Source organism: Hyaena hyaena, unplaced genomic scaffold, assembly GCF_003009895.1.
Source record: "Hyaena hyaena isolate Hyena2069 unplaced genomic scaffold, ASM300989v1 scaffold_134, whole genome shotgun sequence".
NCBI classification, from domain to species: domain Eukaryota; kingdom Metazoa; phylum Chordata; class Mammalia; order Carnivora; family Hyaenidae; genus Hyaena; species Hyaena hyaena.
Genome location: NW_024080766.1, coordinates 1,007,296 through 1,031,913, shown reverse-complemented (window position 1 = coordinate 1,031,913; position 24,618 = coordinate 1,007,296). Strand labels below are relative to the sequence as shown.

The 24,618-nt window shown below is 57.3% G+C and overlaps 1 protein-coding gene across 2 annotated transcripts in view; it reads left to right on the top strand.

The window, feature by feature from the left end:
• Positions 1-13,231, top strand: part of LPCAT1 (lysophosphatidylcholine acyltransferase 1) — a 42,868-nt gene extending 29,637 nt beyond the window's left edge. The window contains exons 8-14 of one of the 2 annotated variants that reach the window (XR_005529464.1): positions 726-780; positions 2,616-2,698; positions 6,152-6,277; positions 6,865-7,018; positions 8,835-8,933; positions 9,443-9,582; positions 10,078-10,160. Coding sequence is in view for 1 of the 2 variants with exons in the window: in XM_039237999.1 (XP_039093930.1) it covers positions 726-780; positions 2,616-2,698; positions 6,152-6,277; positions 6,865-7,018; positions 8,835-8,933; positions 10,078-10,216; positions 11,227-11,411 (841 nt within the window). In the remaining variant the exon portion in view is untranslated. Of the gene's footprint in view, positions 1-725; positions 781-2,615; positions 2,699-6,151; positions 6,278-6,864; positions 7,019-8,834; positions 8,934-9,442; positions 9,583-10,077; positions 10,217-11,226 lie in introns of those variants that run through there. The other variant, XM_039237999.1, reaches the window with a different exon arrangement.
• The last annotated feature ends 11,387 nt before the right edge of the window (positions 13,232-24,618 follow it).

The following is a 24,618-nucleotide window of genomic DNA, read 5'->3' as shown; positions in this document are numbered from 1 at the left end:
TCAGACGGGCTCCATGACAGCAGGCCTCCGTGGCGCCAGCATTGGAGCGGCAGTTGGGCAGCAGAAGTGTGGGTGGTGGAGCCAGGTCCCCGGGCCTCACGAAGGCATCAGGAACGGGGGCTGAGCAGGTGCCCTGGAGGGCGGTGGGGGCGGGTGTTAGCGCTGCTGAGGCCGGAGCATGGAGGGTGGTGGCGAGAAGCAAGAGGGAAGCCCGGAGAAAGGCAGGGGGCTCCTCGGGCCCTGGCGGCCGGGCTCGGGTCGGGGTGAGGGCCGGAAGGCGGGTGTTTGCAGGGCGAGGAGGGCAGCTGTCCACCGCGGAGGGTGAGCGATGGCCCAGGGACGGGGACTCCACATGGCTCCCCACGTCCCAGCTTCGGCAGAGAACAGGGTCTAGAGCTCAGGGCCTGGGCCCGGGGAAGTCCGCCTCACCTGGGGGCAGCCGGGTGGGGGGCAGGGTGGGAGGACCAGTGTCCTGAGTGGATGACACACGGGAAGTGCGGCGCCATCGAGTAGGGACAGGAAGACCCTGCTCAGTAAAAGCCCCCCCCCCCCCCACCGCTGCGGAGCCTCCGGTCCAGGCTGCCCGAGGCCCAGCCTCCCCTGAAGGAATTAGCTGCCCGGGGGCGCCCTCTGCAGGGGAAGGGCTTGTGGATGGAAAGTAATTTAATTAAACGAAATTGAGAATTCTTTAACCAATACTGTGAATCTGTCTGTTCGTTTCCAAGGTTGAAAATCCTGTGGCTCACACTGTGTCAGTTTCACAATCGAGTGGAGATTGAGGTTGGTATGGACGCGGCGTCCCCTGCAGCATCGCGTCGGGCTTGTGAAGGGCCGGGATCGTGGGCTGGCGCTAGGGTCCTTGGAGGTGCCACGTCTGGTCGTGTTCGCCCGTGCAGATGCGGCGTTAGGCCGCCCCGCGTCGGGACCATGCGAGGGCAGCGGGGGTCCGTACCAACAGATGGTGGTGCAGCGTCTGCACGGCGGGGGATCTTACTGGGGTCCGTGTGGACCGTGTCAGGCAGCGTCACCCCGTCCGCACACATGCCACGTCCTGTTGGTGCTGTGCAGACGCCCCGTGACCGGTTGCCCGTGTGGGCGTGCCGGGTGCTTGCAGGCACCACGTTACGTTGGAATCTAGAGACGCGACTTAGAGAAGATGTGGGCGTCTCCCTAGAGTGTTACTTGGTGTCGTGGTACGTGCCATACAGTGTCACCTGCTGTCTGCTCAGCCACGGTACTGTATGTCACCTGTCTTGCTTGAAGTCTTCCCACTTCTCTCTGCTCTTTAAAGGTACTTCCCCGTGGTTTCCGTCAATCACGTTGTGTCTCTTGCGTGATTTTATCCCATTCAGGGAGGAATTTAAAAATCAACAGCCGTCTTTTATTACAGTTACTGTAGCTCAACAGCGTGTAAAGTTGGCGCATATGCACTGAGTTACTTTTTGGCATTTTCACATGGTGCTGATCCTGGCGAATTCACGTGGCACATCTCTCGTACGCCATTTCCTGTTCGATACTTGATCAGATCGCATAACCCGTCGCCCGGCTTGCAGCCCGTTGGGTGTCCCAGAGTCATGGCCCCCATTCCCTCAGCGCTAGTAAATAGTCACATTCGTGCAGCCTCCACATTTCACCCAAGTGCGTGAGGAATGGGGTTTCCTTTTTATGAAGGGAATCGACAGGCTAGGCCTGCACTGTAGCCAAAGACGCCCGTTCACGGTGGGGAGGCTGTGACGACTTCCGGTAGAAGTTGTCCAGTTGCGCTGAACTTAGGGACGAGCCTGGCTCTCAGCCGGCTTCCAGGGTTGTCACTTCAGGAGAACAGAAGCCACTTAATCACAACAGGCTGAGCCAAAGGGCCCCTGGCCCGCGTCCTGGCGTCCAGGAAGCAGCCGTGCGGGGGGCTCAGAGGACTGTCCCTCCAGTGCGAACTGCATTTCAGGCCTCGTTTCTGATGTTCAGAGTTGAAAAGACACGATGACTTTTTGAAGTCGCTCTAACTGTCTTCACTGGCGCCATGCTTACAGGTGTCCGTGAGCGCCTGTTGTGACTCCACGGAGTGGAGCTCACGGTGGGTTTTGGGGCTGTCCCCACACTGTCAAACGTCTGCGGGAGAGAGAGGGCGCAGCCGTCTGCCTCCTCCCACGGTGGGGTGGGCAGCAGTGTGGGACTCACTCATTCAAATCGCTGTGTAAGCATCGCTCACGTGAATGCACACGTTCGTGGGACGATTTATTATAACCTGAACACACAGCGGACGTCAAACCTCATCGTCTATCGTGAGGAAATAGTGCGTTGTGTTATGCCCACCCCATGCGGAGGCATCAGGAGAGGAAGGCCCACGAGTGACCCTTCTGCATCCAAGCAGGAAGCTTCCATGGGAAATTATAACCCAGCGCCGGCAGGCGGGGGGGGGGGGCGCCCCTGTTGAGGGGTGGTGGTTGTCAGCGTTCACACACGCGTGTGAGTGCGTTCATGTGCGTGCACATGCTCTGTGACCACTTTGAAGAGATTCTAATGGAAAGTGCCTTGACCTTAACTGTGTCACACTTGCGACTGTCCCCCCCGGTGGCCGGGTGATGGCCGTGAAGTAACGCAGCCCTCTCTCTGCTCAGTTCCTTCCCGTGTACAGCCCCTCGGAGGACGAGAAGAAGGACCCCGCGCTGTTCGCCAGCAACGTGCGGCGCGTCATGGCAGAGTGAGTGCCCTCCCTCCCCGCGCGCCCCCGCCACAGGCTGGCACTCCCTGGTGCCCTCGTCGCTGCCCGACGATTGCGCGGGCCCCGCACCTGCAGCTTCCTCCTGAGCGCTGGACACAAAGTAGCCAGAAACCTCGGGGAGACTGGCGTTTGCAGACGCGATGAGCACGTGTTGGTGCACGTGGCCCGTGGGGCGTGTTGTCCACTCCGTCACACCCCCGTCTCTGTCGGGTCATGTTGCTGCCTCCACTTCTCGTTGCTTCACGCGGTGAATTTCAGGCGTGTGGGGAGGAGCCGCTCACGCGCGAGGCGGGCACACAGCCTGGGGCCCGCAGGGGCGTCCTGTCTGCCGCCCCTCCGTCCTGCTCGGGGAGCCTGCTAGCTTTCCTCCTCTGTCTTCCCACGTCACGTGTGGGAGCTGTACACTTAACCCCTGAGATAACGAGCTTCCATGACTGCCGTGTGTGCCCTCGGGAAGTTTCTACTTCCGTTTCCATCCCCTTCCTGGCGGTACTGGGGGGGCAGGGGGGGCGTCCGCCTGCCCCCCACCATGTCCCGTCTTCTCTCTCCTCCTGCCCTCTACCCCCAGGCAGCAGGGGCTGCCTCTCCGTGGCCACTGAGGTACTGGGAGGGGTTCTCAGAGCCCAGGGGTTCCTTGGGCCCCGGCGGGAGGTCTGCGTGGCCCCGGAGGGGTGTTCACGGGCGCTGCTGCCCAGCTGGCGTGGCCATCTCCTTACTGCACACAGACCAGACCCCCCAGCAGCATACCCTGTGGGACTGTGCTGAGCCTAATCCTACCCTGAACCCCGCGTGTCCACGTGCCCCTCGGAAAGCCGGGTGCTTGGGACGGACCCACCATCGGCACCCCGAGTCCCTCCCACCCTCAGAATCCACACCCGGCTGTGCAGGGAGCCCCTGGCCACCGGGATGCGCTTGACTCTCAGCCTTTGGGAAGTCAGGGTGTTTGGTGGCACCTGGCTCAACCCCTCGGTAAGGAAGTAATCCCTCCGGAATCTAAGGCTTGACGAGTGTGAATTTTTTAATTCGCATTCAGATAAATTACCCGCGTGTGTGTATGTGTGTCATAACTCTGTTAACAGAGGAGCGGTGTCTTATGTGCAGTGGAGAAGGGCAGAGAGCCCAGGGGACACCCCTCGCCCCAGGAGCCACAGGGAACCCAGAGCCGTGGACGTGGGTGTCGCCTTCTGGTCCTGGACGCCCCTGGGAGGGCCCGGGTCCCCATGGGACCTTCCGGCTCCAGTCCCCACACGGGGGTCCTAACGCTATGGGGCACCCGCCTCAAAGCCCGTTTTCGTACCCGCGGTCTCGCGTGGGACCGTCCTGCCACGAGGGATGTGGAAGCGATGGGAAGTGCTCTTTGTCATTTCAGTGTCAACACGTGGCACGTTTCCTGCCACCCGTGTGTTTCCCTTAGTGGGAGATGGACGTTTTCCAGGAAGCCTGATGCAGCACCTTAGAGCGCTGAGCGCTGTCCCCCCTCTGACCTCAGGGCACTGCCACTGTGCTGAGAGAGGCCCCTCGCCGCCGTTAGACCCGCGGGGCTTCTGGGTGAGACCCCCTCAAGGGGCGCTGTCCTCTGGAAAGCACCCGGCGCCCACGGGGGGAGCACGGTAATAACCCTAGCCGCGAAGCCTGGGGGGCCCCGGGTTCTGAGTAATGGAATTTGGGGTTTGCGCACAAGCATTTATGTTTGGTGCCAGAGGTGGACTTTACCCACTGCCATTCTGTGCCTGCCAGCGTGGGGGGCGCTGGCTGCCCAGCGCCTCTGGTGACAGGCACCCACGTGGCGGCCACCCATGTGGGCTCGCATGAGAACACTGGGCCCAGGCTCCGGGGCGAGTGCCTGAGCAAGGCCTGTGGCTCGAGGGGCCACGCCGCCCCTGCCCTGACCCTCCTTCCTCCAGGGTCCCTGTCCATCTGTCCTGCTGGGGCCCCGCCAGACACCCCTGGCTTGGAGAGGGACCCGAGAGGGGGACCTCAGGAAACCTCGACTGTCCTGGCCCAGAGGGGGCTTCAGTGGGTCACTCCCACCCCGCCTCCCCGGCTTTATCTCCCCGAAGCCTGCTGGTGCCCGAATTGCTAGGGATGGCTGTGCTGTGCCCCCAGGAGCCAGAGGGACCAAGCCCTGGGCCGGGTGATGAGCCCCTGAAAAGTGGGCTTGACAGCCGTGCCAGTTAGAAATTTTCACGTTTGTGTGCTTTGGTCCAGTTTGTAAAGATTTGTTTTTGTTTTGAGAGAGACCAAGAGAGAGAGACAGAGCATGAGCAGGGGAGGGGTAGACAGAGAGGGAGACACAGAATCCGAAGCAGCTCCAGGCTCTGAGCCGTCAGCACAGCGCCCGGCGCGGGGCTTGAGCCCGTGAACCGTGAGATCGTGTCCATAGCTGAAGTCGGACGCTCAGCCGCCTGAGCCCCCAGGCGCCCCCACTTCTACGAGCTCTAACTCTCGGCCTCCTGCCGACGCTGGGCGGCTCGTCTGGCTTCTCCGAGTTCTTTGTCGGCCCTGAGCGCGCACACGCTCGGTGGCTTCCGGTGCCAAGCAGCTCTCCAGCCGCCGTCCGCCGTGCTGCCCCGTGGGCTTCCCGCTCCTGGGAAACGTGTCTTCCTTGGCGCACACCCGCCCCGGAACCACCTGTGTTCACGGTGGTTTCTTCTTGTTCCACTGGAACGAGTTTGCACAGCACGAGGTGACCAGCAGGACGCGGCTCGCAGAGGATCCTCTTAGACCGGAGGGAGGGACCGCCTCCGGGGGATGTGGGTCGGCGGTGCTGCTGCTGTGTGGACAAGTCGGGGGCCCCAGGGTGCTTGCATGTCTGGGGGCGGGCGGCTGAGGGAAACAGGACACTTTGCAGGAGGGCCTCTGTGTGCTGGGGCGGCCGCACGGGACGCGGGTCCTGGCTGTCGGGTGCCCGGGTCGGTTTCCCTCCGAGGCCGTGGCATCAGGAGGGTGGGGTCCTGGGTAAATGTTCCGCTCCGGATCTGCCTCAGGCGCCTGTCAGTGGGCTATGAGCAAATGTCACCTTAGCTGCCATTTCCTTCCGCGTCTGTCCCTACGCTGCTTGGAGGGGAGGCGGGTCCGGGGCCCCGGGAAACAAGCCTGGGGGTTTCTGGAGACGAGGCTGTTGGCAGGGCTGCCTTGTCTCCTGGTGACTCACTACGATACTCGTGAACTGATGGAGACGCACGTCCCGCTGGCTGTGATCTGTGACCGCTGTTGCTTAGCCGTGTGTTTTTCCTTAGCTTTAGGGCCGGGAGCGCGTGAAGAAGGTCACCCATGTCACCTATCCTGCGGGGGGCGGGGAGGAGGTGCTAGCCTGTGCCTCGCCCTTGGCCCGCCCCACGTCCCTCCCCAAGGCCGGGTCCCCGGGTCGCCCTGTGGGGGCTCCTCGCCGGGTGGCCAGGGGCGGCTGACGGGTGCCCTCCTCTCTCGCAGGGCCCTGGGCGTTTCCGTCACCGACTACACGTATGATGACTGCCAGCTGGCCCTGGCGGAGGGACAGCTGCGTCTCCCCTCGGACACCTGCCTCCTTGAATTCGCCAGGCTGGTGAGGGCCCTGGGGTGAGTCCGCTGCTGCTCACTGGAGCCGTCGTCTGGACCGGCGCTCCCTCGGGCGCCGGGGCCTGTTTGACGAGGCTCGTGTGGTTTGCTCAGCAACGGGGAGAGCTCTGAAGAGCACTGCTCAGATGCTGCTTCCGAACAAGGACGCTTCCGGAAACTTCTGTCAGGCCCTCCCAGGGGGCCCCACCCCGCAGTTGGTGGTGACCGGGCTGGAGGTGGCCATGGACGCTGAGGGTCCGCTGGGGCCGTCAAGGAGATAAAAGAGCTTGTTTTCAGGTTTGGGGGCGTTTCCCAAGTACCCACTCAGTCCACATAGACGTGCCCACGGCACCCAGTGCTCAGCAGCGGTGTCTGTGGGCGCCCCCAGGAGGACCGTCCCTGCCCGAGGCAGAGTCCCCACACCGGGCGGGGCCTCGTTCCTGTGGACTCAGAGGCAGAATTATTAGAACACCTTTTTCCTGAAAACGAACTTCCCTCTCATCTCACAAGCAATTTTAACACTTTTTTGAGTTTTCTACCAGTTTGTCTCCTGCTCTCAGCGTTCTGTGATTTTATTGAAAAATGTCTTTCCTCCTCTTTGTGTGTAGGTTGAAACCAGAAACACTGGAGAAAGATCTGGATAAGTTTTCCGACAGCGCCAGGCTGCAGAGGGGAGGCAGGATGGGGCTCCCCGAGTTCGCCGAGTACCTGGGCGTCCCCGTGTCGGACACTCTGCAGGACATGTTCTCCCTGTTTGATGAGGTGGGACGGCTTCCCGCCAGGGCTCTTCCGCTTGCGCTGCTTTGTCGCAACAGAAGCATCTCGGGGGTCGAGGATGTGGAGCGGGAGCGCCCTCCGCCCTCCGCGCCCGGCCGCCCGGGACCTCTGTGGTCTCTCGTGCTGCTAATGCACAGAGAATTTGGGGTGTTTGCTGATAAACAGCCCTGTGGTTTGGGGTTTTAGGTGGGATAGAACCTAGCGACATCAGTGGTCACGACGGGCCCCCGCCTCCATGGCGACGTGACACGCTCGTGTGAACAGCGTAGCCTGCTTTCTGTGTGGCCCGCGATGGAGCCAGGAGCGCGGGGCTGGGGCGCATCGGAGGCGCACGCGCTCTGGGGGTCTTGCCAACGCGCCCTGCCCTGGCCCCGTGTGCTCCCGCCACAGCGGCAGGCGGGCCAGAGGCAGGCCCCCCGCGGAGCAGCGTCCTGGCTGCGCGGTCGTGTCGTCAGGGTCCCAGCCGCCAAGGCTGCCTCGTGCTGGCGCGCTCACAGCGACGTCGCGGTTGACACACAGTCGACCGCGCGTGCGTTCTGCAGGGATGCACGGAGCTGTCGGCGCGGCCCGTGGCTCGTAGGCTTTATGCCCCCGCGGGTGTGCAGCCGTCCTGTGGGGCGGACCCTCCCCGCTGCACACGAAGAACTTCACACCCAAAAGCTTAAGAGCCAGAAACACGCAGGTTGAGGGGCCTGATATGAGCCCACTGCCCAGTGCCCACGCTCACTCTGGGGCCACCCCACCCGGGCCACAGGCTTGGGGCCACCCCAGGGAAGCCTGGCCTTCCCTTCAGGGGGCACCCTGTGTCCTCAGGCCCCCACCCCTGCGCCAGAAATCTGTTGGCCCGCACAGCCTCCCTGTGCCCCGGCCTCCAGCTCCCCATCCGCCCCCACTCTGGCCCGGCCCACGCACCGTGGCGCCCGGTCACGTGCAGCAGCCTGGCCCGCGGCCTCCCGAGGACGTGCGGCGCAGAGTGCACGGAGCGTAGGGCAGGCCAGGCGCCCGGGGCCCCCCTTTCTTCTGCACACACACCTAGGTGCTTGGAGCACAGATGCGAGTCTTGCTTATCTGCTGGGGTTTTCTAGGAGAGCCACAGCAGGCAGCGGGCAGCGCGCTGCGTGAACCTTCTTGAGGAGATTCGCGTGCCAGCCTCATAGACTTTGAAAATTGATTGTAACGTCCTAAGCAGGCGTGAGCGAAATCACCTGGTAGAAGCCAGTTGGCTGTGAATGTTCTTCCAAAATACTCATTTCACGGAGCGCCTGGGTGGCTCGGTTGGTTAAGCGTCCAACTTCAGCTCATGGTCCGTGAGTCCGAGCCCCACGTCGGGCTCTGTGCCGACGGCTCAGAGCCGGGAGCTGCTTCAGACTCTGTGTCTCCTTCTCTCTCTGTCCCTCCCCTGCTCACACTTTTTCTCTCTCTCCTTAAAATAGGTAAACATTAAAATTTTTTTTTTAAATACTCATTTCATATAGGCAGATAATAGCACATCAGAATGGAACTAACCTTTCTTTCATTCTTAAAGTTTATCTTGAGAGAGTGTGTGCACATACAGGGGAGGAGCAGGGAGAGAGGGAGAGAGAGAATCCCAAGTGGGCTCTGTGCCGACCCGGGCCTCAGTCTCAGGAACCGTGAGACATGACCTGAGCCCAAGTGAGGAGTCGGACGTTAACTCACTGAGCCATCCAGATGCCCCTGATCTCTCAATCAGCACCCAGGGATTAGTGTTAAAACCCCAGCCTCCCCTCCCCCCACGTGCGGAGGGGCCGAGCTGTGCCCTGAGGGCGTGTCTCTTCCCCAGAGCGGAGACGGCACTCTGGACCCTCGGGAGTACGTGGTCGCCCTGTCTGTCGTCTGCCGGCCGGCCCGGACTCTGGACACCATCCAGCTGGCATTCAAGGTGAGTGTGGAGTTGATAGGAGGCTAATTTGTAGGGACCGTGAGACACGGTCACACAAGGCCTATCACCCGCTTTTGCTAATCCTCCTCATATGGGCAAACTTACACTGTGCCCAACTGCCATTTTCACATACGCTTCTTTAGGCCGCAGTTTCTAAAAAATGCCTAAAACATCCTCGAATTGACTTCCTCCTGTAGTTCGTAATCCATGCCCATCAGAGGGGTGTGTGTGGAGGAGGATCCTGGGGAGTTCAGGGCGCCTGGACGGGCTGCTGGCTGCCCCACACCCGGCCCGCTCTCCCAGCCGCTGGGCTCGGTGCGAAGCAGCTGCCTGCCCGGAGCTGAGCCATCCGCCACCCCCAGGGATTCTGAGAAACACACACATTGGGGCCCAGGCTCCCCTGCACACTCACCTGGCCGGCCTCGCCGGGACACGGTCTGCCAGGATGGGGCTGGCGTCACTCACCAGAAACACGATTCTGTGGCTCTGAGAAGGAGTACCTGTTACAGATGCAACTTCTGTCAGCCAGGCTCTCGAGAGCCTGATGTGTAAGGCCGGCCGCTGCTTGTATCTCCGTGCTTGGAGGACACCCTTCTCTCGTTTGTGACCCCAGCACACTCTCTCCGGGTGCGGGAACCCTCAGTGCAAGGTAGCTGATGTGGATCACGCCGTGGGAATTCGCTGGGTGACCGGGCGTGTGGTGGGCCCTGTCCAGGATGACGGGCCTGTCAGGACCCAGCGCATGACTGTCCCCCAGGCGGCAGCGCGGAGGCCCTGCCAGAGGGAAGGGGGTGGAGCCCGGGGAAGGACAGCCAGCGCAGCCGCAGGTGACCAGCACTGGGGCGCTCACTGCCGATGACCGCGGGGCCAGCCCCACAGCGACTCTGGGTCACTGGCCGGAGCCTAAGGAGCTGTTGGGAAGGGCCCGCGGGTCAGCCTCCCGTCCGGGTGCGGCAAGGAGGTGGCACGTTCATCTCATTGAGCCCTGCCCCCGAAGGCCCCTCCTGTGAGGGCCGGGCACGCCAGGCCCCCGTGCTCCCGGGGGCGGGTTCGGGGTGTGAGTCGAGTTCTGGCCTCTGAGAATCACGGGCTCAGGGCCTCTGCGCAGCTGGGGACCACAGGTGACGCCAGCCTCTTCCCGCAGATGTACGGGTCCCAGGACGGCAGCATCGATGAAGGCGCCCTGTCCAGCACCCTCAAGACCGCTTTAGGAGTGGCCGAGCTCGGCGTGAGCGGCCTCTTCCGGGCCATCGACCAGGAGGGCACGGGGAGGATCACGTTTGGTGGGTGGCCTGGGCACTCGGGGGGCCCCGCCCACTGCCGCCGGGAGGGGTGGGGGCTTGGGTCATCACTTTTGGCCACGTAAAGTGGGACAGCCAAGAGCCCGAGGGGCGCAGACCTGAAAGCCACGCACGGGGAGGGGAGGGGGGACAGGAGGACCCCCAGGAGGCAGCTCCTTCCGGGCGCCGGGCGGCGTGCGCCTTCAGGAATGAGCGTGTTCTCGCCGAAATCAGTAGATGTTTGCTCAGGAAAGGTCGTTGCTCATGTCTTGTTTGGACGTGTTTTTAAAATTGCGTTCAAATGTCAGAGTGTGTATTAGTTTAGTGTGTGTGCGTGTGTGTGTTGATTTAGCGTGTGGTGTATATTATGTGGTTGTTTGTGTGTGTTGGTTGGCTGAGTGGTGTGTGTGATGGTTTAGTGAGTGTGGTGTGTGCACGTGTGTTGGTGGAGTGTGGTGTGTGTGGGTTTAGTGAGTGTGTGGTGTGTGTGTGTGTGTGTGTGGCTCCGCACGAAGAGCCGGCGGTGGTGACCTGCATGCTGAGCGCCCCCCCCACCGTGTCGTCAGAGGGCAGCGGCACCGGCCTGGCTCCCAAGGCTCCGGCCCCGCGGGCTCCACCCCAGACCGGGTCCCAGGCCTGTTAGTAGATGCAGGGGCTCAGAGCCGCTCAGGTGACCGGCGGGGAGGGTGACCCTGGGCTCTCCGGGTGTAGACGAGTCAGTGCGTCAGGTCCTGGTGTGGACACGGTCCTGCCCCACACCAGCTCCTCGGGTGACCAGCGTGTCCCCCACACTTGCCGAGTGCCCAGAACACACTTTGCATCAAAGCTCACGTTCTCTGCAGACGTCCCCAAAGCAAGAAGCCAAAAGGGCCCTGAACTCTCAGGAGGTTCACGTGGTCCCCCTCCCTGCCCCCCACCCCTCCCCTCCCCCTCATGGATGCCAGCCCTCCCGGAAGGTGTGGGGGGTGAGGTAGTTGGTCGCCCCCTGTAACCAGACGCCTCTGTCTCCCCAGCTGACTTCCGCAGGTTTGCAGAGTTGGTCCCTGACTTCGCCGAGGGCTACCTGTACCCCACCCAGCCGCGTCCCTGCAGCCGCCCGCCCACGCCCCCGGCCCCGGCCCCCAATGGCTTCTGTGCTGACTTCAGCCCTGAAACCTCCGGCGCTGGGAGGACACCTCTCCGTGAGAAACTGGACTAGGTGGCGGCCTCTCGGCGGCCCCGTCACCAGCCGCCTCCACACGGCCATGAGCCCGCCGGGCCTCACCCCCCTACCTGTGCCGCGCGCACACTGGCCTCAGGCCCATCCACGCGACTCTGGGTCGCTCCCACCCTGCTCCTGCGTGGACAGCCCTGCGTGCGGGAGGCCGCGTGGCCCGGGGGGCGAGGGGGCCGTCCCGCTCCGCCGGGTGTGGCCGCATCGCCCGGACCGCCCTGGGTCACGTCCCGGCTCGGGTGGCCGCTCGCCCCGGCGGACGGGCCTCCATGTGCACACGCGACACAGGCCTGAGACCAGGGCGCGTCCGGAGCGTTTCCATCCCAGCACAGACCCCGCTGACCTCGGGGGGGTCGCAGCCTGGCAGGGCCGCGTCTCATTTTTAAATGTTTCTATATTTGTGGGAGCTCGTGAGTGTTTTATAAACTTCATTTAGATACTTCAGGAAGCACTCAGCATTTTTTTAAAAAAAAACAAACAAACTTGTTTTCTACTTCATTTTTCCTTTCAGGGCCAGAGAATATTTATTTATGGGCCCTTTTTTGATAGAACCTGAGGCCGTGTGGGGCTTTGGCCCGCGTCTCTTTCTGGCCTCTCTGCCGGGTGCGCCCCGTGTCTGGGTTCCCCGCACGCAGCGCCGGGTCTGCCTCTTTAACCCTTCCCACACCCCCCTTCGCTACAAGTGTTCCCAGCCTGGTACCCGCCTGGCGTGAAGGGGTCGGCTTCACAGCAGCCCAGGCGGGGGCACCAGGGAGGCGGGCTGGGTGGCCGGGAGGCGACGGGGGTGGGGCCACGCCGGGGCACACGGGCCTGGACCTGCTGGGGGCTGACCCTCGGCCCTGCTCCCGGGGCTGAGCCCCGTGTGTGCAGGGAGAGCAGCTGCGGGGGAAGGGAGCCGTGTGCAGACCTCGGGGAGCCGGTGACGGCGGGGCCGGCCCGTGCTGAAAGCAGGAGGGCGGCGGGATGGCGCTCGGGCCCCCGGTGAGTCCGAGGGGAGGACCCCGGCCTCCAGACTAAGGAAAGAGACGGTTCCGTCGCCTCCCGTTCTGAGCTCGGCCCGGTGATCACTCCCTGTTCACACAGCTGGAGACCTGTCCGTAAAGCACAATGAAAACCGCGGTCTCCACTGCGTCTATGAGGCAGAGCCTCTGGGTTTGCCTGGGGGAAAGTTCTGAGTTTCTAAACGAGTTGGATTTTGTATTTGGGCATCTGCATGGGAAGTGACGGCCGAGCCCAGAAGGCCAGGAGCACGTGTTTAGTAACCTCCCCAGGAGTTCACGGTGCGCGTTTCCATCCGTGGCCCCGCCGTCGTTGAGGGAAGAGCCCCCAGCCTCGGCGGTGCACCCCCCCCCCCCCGCGCCGGCGCGGCACTGCCCGCCGGTGCCCACGGTAGCCAGACGTGGCGCGGGGCTCACGGCCATCCGTTCTGTGACTGTAGACCGTAGCGGTTCGTTTTTAAAGACAAAACCTACAAGGGACCAACGAAGGAGGTGACCGAACGAAGATACTCTGGGGGAAGCCCCTCCGCGTCTGCGCATGAAGGGCTGCGTGACTGGGGCGCCGCCGCGCACCTTCAGGAAGAAGCCTCTGATGACAGACCCGGGTGGATGTTTGCTCCTCCTGGTCCCCTCCGCTCCGTGCGGCCTCGCGCCCGCGGGCGCTCCCAGGTGTGGGTGTGGACAGAGCTCTCTGGGAGGCGGGGGCAGGCGAGGGGGCCCCGCGGGGACCGGGGTCCAGGGCGGGCGCCAGGGAGCAGCTCTGGGTGTCCTGCGGAACGAATAAAGTGTAAAGTCTTCTGTACCCAAGGACGTGCGTGTCGTGTGTGTCTCTCCGGGAAGCAGGCGGCTCCGGGGGCTCCGGGGACATCTGGGAAACACCGCTGCTGGAGCTCCGTAGCAGCCGCCCCCCGATGGCGGGGACGTGGCAGCGCCAGGGCAGCGGCTGACACCTCAGCGTGGGGCGCTTTCTAGAATTTCCCACACTCACCTTGAACACGCTTGGTGAAGCAGAGACAGAAGGGAGCAGGCGTTCGGTCCGCTTGCGAGGCCGTCAAGGGCTCAGAGCCGGAAGAAGAGAAATAGGGGGAATTAGGACAGTCCCCAGAAGTAGACGCAGCAGGATGGCTAGGTGGCCGCTCGCTGCACGGGCGGGAGGACACACCACGTCCTCTCAGAGAAGCCGGTCGCCCTGAGGCGCAGGCTGGGGGAGGGTGCGCCCCAACGCAGCATTCATTCACCTGTGAGACGGTTTTTGCTTCTTTGTGCTTGTATTTGCCCCGTTTATCGTCATACCCGGTGTTGCCCCTGAAAGGGTCAAAGTCACAGTCAGAGCTGGGGGCCTCCTGTGGGAGGGAAGGCGGCGGCCGCTACGGGCTGTGGGTGGCGTGGGAACAGCGGGCGGGGGCGCCCACGTCCCAGCTGGGCCCGGGCCTGACGGGGCCGCGCGCCCCCGGGAAGGCTCCACGGGGGGCCGGGAGCAGAAGCTGCGCCCCAGGAGCGCGCCAGGCCCTGGCCCGTGGCGGGCGGAGCGCTCGAGGGGCACTGCCCATCCTCCGCGCGCGCCCACGTCCAGGGTGCCGCCCCCCGACTCACGCTCTGCACACGTGCTTCACCTTCCCCCCCAGACCCTACCTGCCCGCGGTCCGCACGGTCACACACCCCAGATGTCGTCTGGCAGCAAACAGCGCGCACCGGCCACTGCTCACGTTCCCACACAACAGGGGGAGCCCACCCAGTGGGGGAAGTGCGCTCTCACGTGCTCACGCCGTGCACACGCCATGCACACACCAGGCCAGGAAGGCATCTGTGTGGCCATCACCAGCCTCGCCTCACAGCGGCGTGGGGGCCTCCCCCCCGCACTCAGGGCCCTGGCCAGTGCGCGGGATGTGAGGGCCCGTACCTGGCAGAGCATTTCCATCCCAAGGTGTCTGGCACCTTCATCAGCCCCAATCTCAGTGGGGAAGGCGCCCAGGGGTGGGCCGGCACCCCTCCCCTCCCCACATTCGACAGCTTCCAGGACCCTCCCCGACCTGAGGGCCCCAGGAGGCTGAGCTGCGGCGCGGGGTCATCTGTCCCCACCGGGACTGTCCCGTCCTTGTGAACCGTGACCTCAAAACAGCGCAAAGCTGCAAAGAGAAGCGGTCAGGGGTGACCGGCTCCTGGTAAGGAGGGCAGGCGGCCCAGACGCAGGGTCGGCTGGCAGGTCCTCACGCCTCTCCCGGGTCAGGCCGCTCGCAGACCCCGCAGTGTCGGGGCGGCGAGTCTCCACAGAGACCGCACTCGCGGCTCCGGCTTCACGGGCGAGGGAGCCCCGTGCGGCGGGTCCCGCGGGGAGGTCCGTCTGGAGGGACCCGCCAAGAGACGACCGCGCCAGCCGCCCAGCCGTAACTGCCAGGTGTCAGCAGAGCCGCTGCCGGGCCCGAGCCGCAGGCAGCCCAGTCACAGGTGCAGCCCCGAGCCCGGGGTCCCTGGTGCTTCAGAGCCCCTTCCGCTTCCAGCCAGGCCAGCTCCTTCCGTGCGGGGGGGGGGGCAAGAGCGGGGTGCAAGCGCACACCGGGCTTGCTTTGGTAAAGCACCCCCACCCGCAGTGTCACACACGACGGGCCGTGGGGAAGGGAGCACCGCGTTAAGTGTGCAGACGGTGCTGGCAGAGGCGCCCAGGGCAGAGAAGACAAATCGTCCCTAGAAGGAGCGTATTAAAATGAGGACAGCCCCCCCCCCCAGGTGAGGGAGGATCCAGGGTGGCCCAGCAGCACCTCGGGGCTACGTCCTGGGCCTGCTCTGTCAAGGGGGAGCCAGTGTGACCACGTCATCCTGGGTGGGGGGGGGCTCCCTGCTGAGCAGCTCTGCCTCATCTCAGCCCCCTCCAGGGCCGCCCTGTGCACGTGTGCACACGCTGCGCCAGCCCGGAGAAGAGGCAGCCGACGTCCGCCCCGTGTGCCCTGCCCTGGACCCAGTTCGGAGACCAGACCCTTCAGGAAAAGTGTCCACGAGAAAAGAGCAGCGTGTGGTCCTGGCGACGCACGGGCCAAAACCAGAGGGAGACATTCGGGTCCTCTCACTCATGACTGAGTCCTGGAACGGAGAAGGCTAGGGCAAAAAACATTACGGGACAAAATAACAGCCAGGATTCTTCCAAATCTGTAAACTCAGGCATCCGAGAAACGCAGTGGGCCACAAGCAGAGTCACTGTAAGACAATACAGCAAGTCGCACTGTAAGAAACGAACCAAACTCTGAGAGCCACCTGCAGAGAGACCATTGTCCCCGCAGCCAGAGAAAGGAGACCTCACGGCCTGCTCGTGCAGGCCAGCTCTGCGCAGGGTCAGTGTCTGTCGTAAGCCCCCAAAGGAACAATGATGTAGAACTGAGAAGCCAGTAGCAGAAATAAAGTATATTTCTAAATATATTTTATCTAAACTAAGCAGGAAAGTGAGAAAAAGGAACAAAGGGCAGACGATACAAACAGAAAACAAATAGCAAGTCCAACCATACTAGGAATCATAGCAAATATAGACTAAAACACTCCCAAATAAGTTGACAGACCAAATTTTTTAAAAACCTAACTATTGCTATTTAAAGGCATGTTGAAAAGGTTTAACTGGGAGATACACACAACGTGCAAACATAACCATAGGGGAGTCCGTGTGGTCAGACTGCAGTCCCCTTACGTGTGGAGGCGAGGGGTCACCTTCATGACCATCAAGGGCCCCATGCAGCTGGAATACACAATGGCCCTAAAGGTATATGTACCTACTGACGTGGCTTAAAATATACTTAGCAAACACTGGCCGAGTTAAAAGGAGAGAAAGAAATCAGCAAATACAGTTGGAGACGTTAACACAGCTCTCTCAGGAATCAATAGCACCACCAGGGAAAGAGACATAATTATGTAGGAAATTTGAACAACCCCATTTACCAAATTGACTTAATTGCCCTTTCAAGTGCTCAAGCGCGCATGAAGCAGGGGACAAAATAGAGAAGATGCTCGCGAGAAAAAGCATCTCCATAAACTTCCAAGTCGCTGCATCGCTCAGTCTGTGCCCTCGTGAGACCGAAGCTACAGAGCTCGGGTTCTGCCCCGGCTGCGGCGCAGCCCGCCTGAGCGCACCCCACTGTTCCCCGGGGCGCTGAGCGGGGCTTCTACCCGAACGCGGGGTCCGTCCCTGCCCTGCAACACTGCCAAGGGCTGGCTGGGTTCTGACTCATTCTTCTACACTTAATAGAAGTTAACAAGTCCACAATGTTGCTTCTAGTGAAGACGGAGAAACCGAGGCTGCCTTTACCCCATCGTGGAACAAGCCGTGGCGTGGGTGAAGACGCCTCAGCAGAGAGGAAGGATCAGCCCTGGACAAAACACTGCTCTGATCCAGCCAGACAAAGCTTAAAAGCAAGACCTGGAAGGGGAAAGGGAGAGAGGCAAACCATGAGAGACTCTTGAATGCTGACAAAAACTGAGGACTGATGGATGTGGGGGGGAGGGGGGGATGGGCATGGAGGAGAACACTTGTGGGGATGAGCACTGAGTGTTATGTGGAAACTAATTTGACAATAAACTATTTGTAAAAAAATAAAAAATAAAAAATAAATAAAAAATAAATAAATAAATAAAATCAAGACCTGGAAGAATGACCAGGCTGTTTACAAGTGACTTACCTGTAGCCCCAGTAAAATTCCAGAATATTCTCAGGGATGCAAAATCGTCCGGCACCCAACAGTAAAATTCACAGTGCCTGGCATCCAATCAGAAATCACCAGGATGCAAGAAAGCAGCAAAGAGCTCTTGCATCAACAGAACCGGCCCTATTAGTGACTCAGGTGACTGGATGTGTGGACCAGGAACAGCCATATCACCTGCTCAGAAACCTTGAGGAGCCAACATGCAACATGTTCAGTAGAAAAATAAAATATCTTTTAAAAGACACAAATCTAAATCCTAGAGATGAAAACGACAGTGTTCGAGATGCAAATGCTGGATTGGCGTTTAGGATGGACTCGACACGGCAGAAGACACAGTAAGTGAACTTGAAGATAAAGCCGAATGAAGAGCTCAAAACAAAATACAGAAAAAAGAAAGAATTGAACTTCGCATCAGTGAGCAGTGAGAGCTCAAGCTGCCTGATGGGCAGGCCCTTGGGGTCCCCAAAGGAAAGGGGCAAAGAAAAATGTTTAAAGAAATAACTTTCCAATTCTGATTCAAACTACAAACCCATGGATCCAATTTGCTCAGTGAGCTCTAAGCACAGGAGCCATGATGGAAACTACATCAGGCACGTCATGATCACGTGCTAAAAATGGCAGAGCGAGGTCTTTAAGATAGGGAAAGAAACAGGGGCGCCTGGGTGGCTTAGTCGGTTAAGCGTCCGACTTTCTCTTTGGTCATGATCTCGCGGTTCGTGGGTTCGAGCCCCGCGTCGGGCTCTGCTGACTGCCAGCTCAGAGCCTGGAGCCTGTTTCAGTCTGTGACTCCCTCTCTCTCTGACCCTCCCCTGCACACACTGTCTCTCTCTCTCTCTCCTAGAAATAAATTAAAAAAAAAAAAAAAAAGATAGGGAAAGAAACAGAAGACCGCCAACCTAGGATTCTTTACTCAGCAAAAATATCCTTCAAAACAGAAGTAAATGCTTTTGGTTTTTTGAGAGAAAGAGAGAACAAGCGTGCGCGCGCGCGCACACACACACACACACACACACACACACACACACACACACACACACGGGTGAGCGGGGGAGGGGCAGAGGGAAAGAGAGACTCTCAAGCCCAACTCTAGGGGCTTGGATCCCAGGACTCTGGGATCATGACCTGAGCCAAGATGAAGATTCGGACTCTCAACCGCCTGAGCCACCCAGCTGCCCTGAGGTGGTTTTAGTTTACAAAAGCTGAAATAATTTATGGCCGGCAGACCCTATCTACATGAAATACCAAAGTTATTCCTTAAAGCAGAAGGACAATGACACAGTTTTGAAATCTGGATCGACAGAGAATGAGGACCAGAGATGAGAAGTACACATTACACTTCTTTTTTCATTATTTAAATCTTTTTAAAAGACGATCGACTGTCTAAAGCAAAATGTACTCCACATGCTTGGGTTCCCAGCGTGCAGAGGCCAAACATTTGACCACAACATCACAACAGCCAGGAGGGAAAACACGTGTCCTGCAAAGTCCCCCTGCGGTGTGAGGAGGGCGCCCGTCACTTGACGGCAGACTGGGACAGGCGCTGAAGCAGCACAACGAAGAGATGTAGCTAAAGATCCAACAAGAGAGGGGAAGTTTTGGGGCGCCCGGGGGGCTCAGTCAGTTGAGCGGCCAACTTTGGCTCAGGTCATGATCTCGCAGCCCGTGGGTTCGAGCCCCGCGTTGGGCTCTGTGCTGCCAGCTCAGAGCCTGGAGCCTGTTTCGGATTCTGTCTCCCTCTCTCTCTGACCTTCCCCTGCTCTTTCTCTCTGTGTCTCTCAAAAACAAATAAATATTAAATTTTTTTTAAAGAAAGAAAAAAGAGGGGAAGTTGAATTTTAAAAGACTCAATCCAAAAGAAGGCAGAGAAGGAGGAAAAAGGGAACAGAGAACACATGCGGAAAACAGAAAACCCGTAGCAGTTGGTAGGTTTGAACCCAACCATATCAACGTTCACATTAAATATACATGATCTGAACGCCCCCGTGCCCAGGAAGAGGAGAACCACAGGACTGGGCTTACAGGCAAGACCTCACTACACGATGCCTGTAAGGAGCACCCTGATACAATGGGGCTAAAGTGCAGACGACAGGTGCCACTCTACTCGAAAGAATGCGGAGCGATGGTTCTACCGTCGAAGTCGATTTCGAGCAGACGTTATTAGGGTTCGGCTCCCCAGGAGGACAGAATGGTCCTAGGTGTGTGCCCCCCACACAGAGCTTCACAATCCATGCGGCGAGGACACGCAGAGGTGCAGGAGACACGGGCCGGTCCGCACAATCCACCTGGGATCTCGGCACCTGCCTCTCAACCCCAATCAGACAAGTGTGCCGAAGTGCGTAAGGACACGGACGACATGAAAACCGTAAATCTAGCTTGACCTATTTGAGTTGACACATCACCCACCAGAATATGCCTTTTCAAATGCATGTAAGGCACCTACCAAGGTCACCCATTCTCTGGAATCTAAGATGAGTCCCAACCAACGTAAAAGGATTCAAGCGTGTTCTCCAAGGAGAAAGTAAATTAGATACCAATACAAGAGACACATCCAGCAAAGAATAAGATATATACAGAAAAATCCTCAAATATTTGGAGACTAATTTGACACATCTATAAATAACAATGGTTCAAAGAAGAAGTCAAAAGGGAAATTAGAAGATATTCTGAAATGACTGTAAGCAAAAATATTTCAAACTTTAGGAACTTTATGGCATCGAATACGTAGATTTAAAAAGAATAAAAGTCACAAATCAATGACAGCCTCCACCTAAAGCAATCCCAACAGGGTTTTTATGGAAATTGGAATGTTGATCCTAAAATTGATACAAAAAGGAAAAGGACCTAGAATAGTCAAAACAGCTTTGAAAGACAACAAAGTTGTATGGCTTTTATTACCTGACGTGAGAATGTATTACAACACAGCCGTGACCAAGATAATGCTGTACTAGTCACTCGGCCGCCGTAACAAAAACACCATAGACTGCATGGCTCAAACCACAGCACGTTATTTTCTCACAGAGGCGGGAAGTCCAAGCCCAAGGTGTGTGCGGTTCAGCTCCTGGCGAGAGCTCTCCTCTGGCTGGCAGAGGCCAGTGTCTGGCTGTGTCCTCACGAGGTGGGCAGGGAGAGAGGTCGACCCCGTTACAAGGCCACGGTCCTACCGTATCGATGGAATTGGACTGATGGCCTCATCTAACCGCCTCCTAAAGGCCACACCTCCGGTACCGTCGCCGGGGGGTTAGGGAATTTGGTGGGGAACACGCTTCATCCACAGCAAGAGTGCAACCAACAAAATGGAGGAATAGATCAAGGAAACAGCTGAGAAATAAACCCACACAAATGGGTCAACCAATTTTTCAGCAAAGGTGCAAGGGTGATTCAGTGGAGAAAAGAGGTCTTTTCCACAAGTGGAGCAGAAACTATGGCCTGTCTACCTGTAACAATGAATTTTGTCCATATCTCAGACCATGTCCATTTAAAATGGGCCATATACGTAAATGTACAACCTGAAATTTTAAACATTTTAAAGGAAAACTTGGTGAAAATTTTTGTGATCTTGGGTTAGGTAAAGATTTCTCAAAAACAGCGCTTAAAAGCAAGATCCACAAAAGAAAAAATGGTAAATTAGGCTTCATCAAAATTAACGACTTGTTTTTTGGAAAACTCCATAATGAGAATGAAAACCGACAAACCAAGATGGGGGGAAGGATTTGCAAAGTACCTGTCTGATACAGGATTCCGAGCTGAAGCATGTAAAGAACTCTTAAAACTCAAGAATAATGTAACAATCCAACGTGCAAAATGTTTGAACAGACACGGACAAGAACTTGAAGGCCACCATACACAGGGAGGTTCCCCGTCACTAGGGAAATGACGACCTAACCCAGGAGACACTGCCATGCCCCAGTTAGGACAGATGAAGTAAAAAGACCGGCCATCCTAGGTGTTGCCAGGGTGTAGGCTAGCTGAAACTCTTATATACGGTTCCTGGAAATGTAAAATGGTACAAACACTTTGCAAAATAATCTGGTGGCAGTTTTTAAAACCAGTTAGACACACATCTATGAGACAACTTAGCCATTCCACAACTAAGTGCTTGCCCAAGAGAAATGGAAGTGTGTATCCACACAGGACTTGTCCACAAATGTGCACTGTAGTCTTATTTGTAACATCCTAATGCCCATCAACAGGTGAGGGGTAAATGGACTATGCTCTAAGTATGTAGTATTTCAGCAAGAAAAGGAATTAACTGCTGATTCACACCATGACATAGAGTCATTTCAAATATGCTGCGTGGAAGAGAACAGATTAAAAAAAAAAAAACAATACTTATTATATGGTTCCAAGTATATAAAATTCTAGGGAAAATAATCTATAGCTACCACATCAGTGGTTGCCTGGGATGGGGTGGGGTAAAGATGGGTCACCAAGGAGAAGGGGGTTTGAGAAGGATGAATATATTCATCATCCTGATTGTGCTCATGTTTCCACAGCCACACAAATAACTTATTAAACTGTATACTTGAAATATGTTTGTTGTTTGTCATTTATAGCTCAACAAAGCTGTTTTTAAAAAGAGGACACAAATGGGAAGATAATGACAGCAAAAATAAAATCGGGTTTGTTAGGATGGTGGGATTATGAATGATGGTTCCTCTGTCCCCCGTTTTAGTTCTTTTTTAAGACTGTTTTGGCTGCATTCACATTTCCATGTATTTTCTAGAATCCATTGGTACATTTCTTCAAAAGAAGCAAGATCAAATTCTGGTTAGTATCAGGTTGAACCTGTACATTAATTTGAGAACTAACATCTTAATGTGAGCCCTACCACCATGAACATGGTATACCTCTCCACTGATTTAAGCCTTTGTAGTTTCTCAGCAATGTGTCCTACTTTTCAACACCTGTGAGATACTGCACATATTTTAGCCCTAAGCATTTGTTTTAGGTGGTATTGCAAGTGAAATTATTTTAAATTGGATTTTACAGTTGATTGCTGCTAGTATATAGACATACAATTGACTTATGTTACATCCCATGACCTTCCTAAATTTGCTTAATTCTAGTAGTTGATTTTTTTTTAAATTTTTAAATGTTTTATTTATTTCTGAGAGACAGAGAGAGAGAGACAGCGTGAGCAGGGGAGGGTCAGAGAGAGAGAGGGAGACCCAGAATCCTAAACAGGCTCTAAGCTCTGAGCTGTCAGCACAGAGCCCAACGTGAGGCTCGAACCCACGAACCGTGAGATCATGACCTGAGCCGAAGTCGGACGATTAACTGACTGAGCCACCCAGGTGCCCCTCTAGTAGTTGATTTTAGGATTTCTTAACATTTTCTGCATAATTGTGCAGTCTGCCAATAAAGACTTTGTCATCAATTTCTTAATCTTCTTTGAAGTCTCTCACAATACAGCCATACCATTAGGCAATGCCCGTGAGTGGACTGAGGCCCCTCTCTCTCTGGCCATCCCTCCACCTTGGCTACGTAACAGCCTGATGCACCGCTGGGCTCTCTGCCCACTGGGAACACTGCCCGTCCGCTGCTTTCGAAGTGTGTGCGCGACGGGCCACCTACAGGGGCGCCGGCGGCTCCACACGGTGCCCCCGGCTTCCAGAGAGCCTTCACGCTTACTGGTTCTGCTAGATCCACATTTCTGGGGGGTCCCTGAGCCCACAGCATCAGCACCACCTGGGAGCTTGTTGGAAATGAAAGTTCTTGGGTTCCACCGCACACTTACTGAATCCAAATCTGGGGGTGAGACCCAGAGATCTGTGCTTAATGCACCATAAAGTTTATTTAGGGGATTTCAGTGCATGCTCAAGTTCGAGAATAATCACACCGTTACAGAACTTTTCCTGCGCGGGGCTCTCCTCAAAAGTGAACACATTCCCGGTGGGAGACTCAGTAAATGGGTCATGGAAGCGTTCCCAGTTAGAAACCCAAAAACCCAAGACATTCACCACATGTGGTGATTCTTCTTTAGGGGTATGGTTGCCAGATGTAACAAGCTCTTTTACTTAGGTTTCTTGACCAGTCCCAAACCTGTGGACCCATAGAAATTTAAACCGATGGCTAGCTTTGGAATATTCATATTTACATTTCCCCCCAATCCTTAGTAAGCATGTGTCTTCCCAAGGCATCCTGATACTTTCCATTCCTTGCTGGTTGACCCAGCTCGCTGTTCCCGGTGTGGAGGACCAACGTTGTGTGCGGGGGGCTGGACGTGGCAGTGTGCTGGGGGGGGGGGAGGTGATAGAGTGCTGAGATAAGACGGGGGGCGTGCTGCTGTCCCTGCCGTGTGAGGGGAAACTGGCCTCACGGTCTTTCCCAATAACTGTTTGGTTGGGGGGCATTCACAGCATCGACGGCTGCATAGACCAGGATTTGAGTTGAGTTCCTGCACTTAGGAAATCAGCGCTGAAGGCGGAGCTGAGCCCTCACGAGCAACTGCCTCAGGTATAGCAGGTGGTTCTGAAAAGCTGTCTGGGGGCTGCTAAGACCTTAACGCGTCCCGGCCGCACACCTCTGGGCCCTAATGGCGTCCGCTTTGCTTACAGCTGTCTAATCCAAGGTGACTGTCCCCTACTGGCAAATTCTAACCCGGACGCACCAACATAGAATTCCTGGATTCTCCTTCGTGGCGCAGAGATCTGAGAAGCAGGTGGTGGTGAGGCCAAGCCGATAAAATAGAAAGCAGCACGCATGGGGCCCCGGAAACCGGGGTGCAGTGAAGGGGGGCGTTTCCGAGAGTTCCGAGTCGGGGTCGTGGCACGTACCAGGATGGTGGCTGCGCAGGACTGAAGAGCCAGCTGTCCCGCTGGGGCAGCGGCAGGAGGCTCTAAATCACAACTGCCCCCCATGTTTTAACAGATGTTGGGGTGATTTATGCTTTTGCTGCAGAGTTTGGAATTGAATTAATGACAGGAACGTGGAAAATTAATGAAAAAACAGGTAATAATTAACTCAAAGGACAAAAAATTTCTAATGAAGGAAATGAAATCCTCGGACGGTGCAGCTCAGTGTAAATAATATAAACCCCTCAGTCTGGAGCTGTTACCCACAGACCGTTTGTGTCCCTCCAAAATTGAAGCCTTAACCCCCAAGGGTCCCAGGTGGGGTTTGGGGAGGTGATGGGGTTTAGATGAGCTCACGTGGGAGGGGCCCGGTGATGGGGTTAGTGCCCGTAAGAGAAGAGAGTAGAAAGTGCATTTTCTCTATCTCCCCACCCCCACTTCTCTCTCCCCCGCCAGCACCCCTCCCCCCCATGTGAGGACAAGCCCAGGCAGGCTCCCCAGACACGGACCTGAATGGCACCCTGATCTCAGACTTCCGGACTCCAGCACTGAGAAAGGACCGTGTGCCTGTGGTTTAGTATCTATATCTGAAATCATCATTTGTATCTTGGGTTCCCTTACTGAAAAGAAAATCTTTCTTTGGTGGCCATGCGCTTCCTTGTTCTTGCTGATTAAAGCTCTTTCGTTGGATTACTCCTTTTTCCTAAAACCTGAGTTACTG